At 44.9% G+C, this 5,000-nt stretch overlaps 1 protein-coding gene across 1 annotated transcript in view; it reads right to left on the bottom strand.

Annotated features, from left to right (window-relative positions):
• LOC308150440 (serine/threonine-protein kinase LMTK1-like) overlaps positions 1–4,947 on the bottom strand; it is a gene marked incomplete at its 3' end in the record, with an annotated part of 33,258 nt that extends 28,311 nt beyond the window's left edge. Inside the window, exon 1 of the mRNA XM_080523269.1 lies at positions 4,890–4,947. Within this exon, the coding sequence (XP_080379395.1) occupies positions 4,890–4,944 (55 nt within the window). The 5' untranslated portion in view covers positions 4,945–4,947. The remainder of the gene's footprint in view (positions 1–4,889) is intronic.
• Positions 4,948–5,000: the final 53 nt, after the last annotated feature.

The raw sequence follows: 5,000 nt of genomic DNA, 5'->3' as shown, positions 1-5,000 counted from the left end.
GCGCAAGTGTGAGAAAGAAAGAGATTGTGTGGTTCCAACGATCCTTGCAACTCACTGTATAGAGTGTATTATGTGCTTCAGGATTAAGAGCAAAACAGTTTAGCCCCATTGGGATTACAATTAGCATTGATCTATGACAGTCAATGACATGGGGCACACTCTAACATCAGCTTGTTCATAAACATTGGATAATACATGAGAACAAATGAATCATATCTTATTCCAGTGAGTTCCAGTGATGCAGAACCAGTCATGTTTGGTGTGTGTCTCACTTTGTCCAAAAACATGTTCAGACATCCCATTGGTCAAACTGGGCTGGTCATCGGCTCATAGATCCACCACTGCGAAAGATCATGTGTTATTATCAACCCTCTATTCCTAGCTAGGGGTGGGCATCGACGATCGATAATTGATCGATAAGGATCTTGGTCGATCACAAAATAAAACATTTGGTCGATCACAAAAAAAAAAAAAAATTTTTTTTTTTTGTGATCGACCAAATGTTTTATTTTGTGATCGACCAAGATCCTTATCGATCAATTATCGATCAATTATCGATCGTCGATGCCCACCCCTAATTCCTACACACAGGGAAAACGCTCTGCTGTCTTCACAAGCTCTCATTCTCATCCTCTTTCACAGAGAGATCTACAGTATATCAACGTATACTAGACTACAGTCAAAGTGCATCCTAGATCAGTAGAAATGCAGTCATACGGCATGAGATGGTATGTGTGTGCCTCATAGTTACCAAACAACAATGGGAAAAGTCCTTATTTCTTTTGACCTGCAAGTTGTTGGGAATTTGTATTAAAATAACTAGAAGTGATAAATCATGTACTATGTGCTCATTTAAATAATATGTGACTGAGGTCAGTTGAGAACAATAGGAAGGTCTCGCAATAAGCCAAAAGAGAGTTTCTGTTTTTGAGCGACATGAAGAAAAGCGCCTGACTAAAAGAAAGTTTTATGATTCAAACCGCCTGTAAATTACTTATTTTTACCTATGTGCTAACAACCATTTTACACCTGCTGTTATGATGTTCTATTTTCCTGTACTGATTTTATACTTTCATAACTGATGATTAATGATAAGTCCATTCTTCTATACTGTATTTTAACTTCTTAATCGAATCCCAAGTCATGGGACTCAGAAACAGGAACTGAATTTCGGGCCTGTTGTGTGACAGGAGACAGCACACAACGTGAACAGGAACACATGCGCCTGACCACATCGCCAATAGTTATGATTTCACAAGCTATTCTGATAAAGAACATAGCCTACTGACCTAGTCATGACCCCAGGGAATGGGTTTGATTATCAAATAACTGGCCAATCAGTGCTTTAGAACGCACATAGAGTATACCCAAGGTAACTGTATAAAAATGTCTGTACATCCTAAAAACATAACTGTGTGCATATGCTTACCTGTTTCTTAAATACATAGCTGTGTGTGCATATGTGATTAACGAGCCCCAGACAGGGGGTGTGACCGCAGAGGGACACAGAGGGACAACAACCAGAAGTGAAACTTTGTAGCAAAACCACAGAACACTTGCTTATCACATTGTGACCTTCACCACATGACTGTCTGGTATTAATGTTTACAGTTAGAAATGATCAAATAAGAGGAGGAGGGACAACCCATCCCCCATAAATGTCAAAGGTATAAAGATTATGTACCAAGATGAAACAGGGTTCTTGTCTGGTGGAGCTTCTGCAGTTAACCTATTGACGGCTAGCTGATACTGGCCTGCGGAGGTGAAACTAGATGGGACCACTTTTCCATGGAAATGAACTATTATTGCTTGCTGATGTGCTTGAATAAATATTCTCTTAATGAACAGTTCAGTAGTGGTGCCTAATATTTGATTGGATCATTTTATCTTAAGAAGTTATATCAAGGACGTCTCGTTGAGATTAAACGAACTCGCTTGTAAGTGACGACTCAATTAAATCAATTCTGGAGAAGTTGATCGCCTTACAAAATCCTGCAGCTGCTCCCACACAGTGGCTCATTTAGGACTGTTCTGAATGCCCAAATAATCACCTCACTTGGGAACCTCAAGCCCTTAAGCCTGGACACAAACAACACCGTAATCACCCTTCTTCACCCATGCATGAGAGGCGAGCCATATAAAACATGTCCAACCAAACATGTCATATAAAAGCCATATACAGCTTGATTTAATACCCCCCCCCCCCTCGGTACAAACCACAACACCTAACCCTTCCCCCCTGATGGAATGCACACCCTCCTCCACACTGCTGTCAGTGTTGGTGACACTGCTGTTAGGAATCATATCTAAGACCCGCCTACTGGAACCTCATGGGTCCAATTGGACCATTGCAGGTGTCCTATTGGACGGAAGGCCTGTCACTCATTGGCTTTGCTCTGTGTGACCTCCACAGCATAGCAAGCAGATATAGACAGCGCTGTTAGGAAATAAGGAGGGATCGGTAACCTCTATGTGCTGGCCAGCAGCCAGCGATGACTGTAAACCTGAACGATCTCAATCATCACCTCATCCCCAGGACATACTTGCCCTAGACCTACCATTGCTGTTCATAGACCCTTCAAGGCATCAACAATAATCACAAGACACCTCCAAAGACATACTGGAGCAGTGAGAAGTCAATCTCAGTAGACTATGGCGTCACTGTGCCGCCCCCCCGAACCCCACCAACACCCCCCCCTCCGCGTCCCACTGTGGGGCCCTCTGACTTTGCCTCGTCCTTGCTCTTCTTCCTTCTTCTGGAGTGGAAGGGTCTGGCCATGAGATTGATCGGTGTACCCGGTCGTACCCCCCCCCACTACCCACATCGCCTAGGCAACATTGATTCTCCATCCCATTACTCGGCCGGTCGGGGTAACGGATTGCTAGCAACTGGCTGGTGTTATGAGCTATGTATATCACTGTGACAAGGGAAGGAGCCTACTGCCAAGAACCAAGACGCAAGCACACACTGCCTGGCCTGCAGGATAATACTGCTGCAGCTCTATATCTTAGACTCTGTAGATGTACAGTTTGTCCTCCTCTCCCAAACACCAGGTCATACGGTCGGTCTCTCATCACAGAGCAGTGTGTCTTGACTCCCCTCTGGAGCTCTGGAGCTGTGGAACATTCTAGAATCCACTGACAGAGGAGAGAAGAAAAAAAAACAACAGGATGTTTTGGTCCACATTCCTGAGAGGGTTTTCTGAAAACCTGCACTCTCCACTGCAAAGAAAATGCCACCCGTCAATTAGATTAGGGGTGAAACCCAGAAGAGCCACAGTGAAAGCAGGCTTTTTTCACCCATAATTTCCCTGGCGTGATGAGGAGTGTTTCCTCACCTCAAATGACACAATCAAATGACTATGGTGGGGTTTACATAATCGTGCACTAGTCTAGGCTGGGGCCAGACTCTCAGCCGGTCACTGGCCAGCATGGAGCACTCCTCTGCTCTGCATACAGAGTGACTCTCTGAACAACCCAAACCCACTGCTCCTACTAACCCTCGCCGGAGGGAAGGTTAGCGAGGCAGAGTGATAGAGAGATAGACAGAGCGATATGGAGGGGAGAGATTAGAGAGCGGGATACAGAGAGGGAAACAGAAAGGGACAAAGAGATAGAGGACAGGGGTTCGGGAAGAGAGAGAGAGAGAGAGAAGAGAGATCTGTCCTTTACACCACAGGTACTATGTTTGCAAAGCTCCTGGTTATGTCATCTGTATGCTCAGCACACGCACAGCCTAGCACAGGGACCCTCTCAAACCTGTTTAGCACCCACTTATTTATTCTGCTCTAATTCAACTCCGCACAGCCCCCCCACCCCCGCCACCCTCCCTCACTCCCTCACTCACTCACTCACTCATTCTCCCCCACCATGGTCCAGCAGCACTGCAGTAGCACCTGGGCACTGCTCCCCGCCATGCTGGCTCGGCCCTGAGTCCAGTTGCCCTGCTCTCTGAGTCTCAGTCAATACTGCAGACAGGTACCAATATTTTTTTGCCAGAGTGATCGCGACATAGATCCATGGGAGAAGCTTGCTCTGACCAAACACCAACAGGAGCAGGAGCATACAAGCACAGCAGCAGTGTACATGCTGGGCTAGCAAAGAGGTCCCTCTCCCTCTTCACTGCGGACCCAGAAAAGGCATAACCCCCTCCCCCCTTCCCCTCCCTGCTCCCCATCCCATCAAGTGATACAGCACAGTTCTGCCATGAGAAAAACACAGGCTGAGGCAGGCAGTGGCGTTGGTGCTGCGACACCACACACATTTCAACTCCCTCAGCTTTACTCATGTTAAGATGACATGTCACAGGATCACAGCACTATAAGACCATCCTCCCCTCTGGTTACCAAAGAGACTCTAAAGGGAAGCAGGAATGTTGCAGTGGGTCTGAATACAAGAGGGGAAAAGGCAGCCCCACTGATAAGACTACTGTATGTGTCAAGCTTTCAAACATAAACATGCAGGCCAACCAACTGTAGTCTACAATGGCTTAAGAGCAAATAAGAACATTATAATGATGATGGTAATAATAATTATGATAATGATGCCGATGATTATGATGATGATGATGATGATGATGATGATGATGATGATGATGGTAATGATGATAATGATGATGAATGAAAGAGGGAAGCAGGACTACAGTAATAAACAGTGACACACAATGATGCCCTGTTGTCAGCAGCCTAAACAACACCTGTCCCCAAAGCCAGGTTCATTGAAGAATCATCATTACAAATAAAATAACTTCATTAAATAAAATAATCAGCACAAATAAATGCCGAAGATAAAGTGTGTATTTGATAGTCAGTCAGTAAAGTCATTTAGATAGCATCTGCATCACAGTGGTGTCAATCAATCAATGTCAATTTCATCGGGAGGACACTTACCTGTGTCAAAATGGGAACTGAAGGCAAAACTAGGATTAAAAAATGCTGAAGACATGACAATCACAGGGAAAGCCACGAACATCCTCCTTGTTAGTCTTGAGATGTGATACA

Source organism: Nansenia antarctica (genome assembly GCF_963989245.1).
Source record: "Nansenia antarctica genome assembly, chromosome: 2".
Classification (NCBI taxonomy): domain Eukaryota; kingdom Metazoa; phylum Chordata; class Actinopteri; order Argentiniformes; family Microstomatidae; genus Nansenia; species Nansenia antarctica.
The sequence above is the reverse complement of the archived record's forward strand: the minus strand, read 5'-3'. Positions and strand labels throughout refer to the sequence as shown.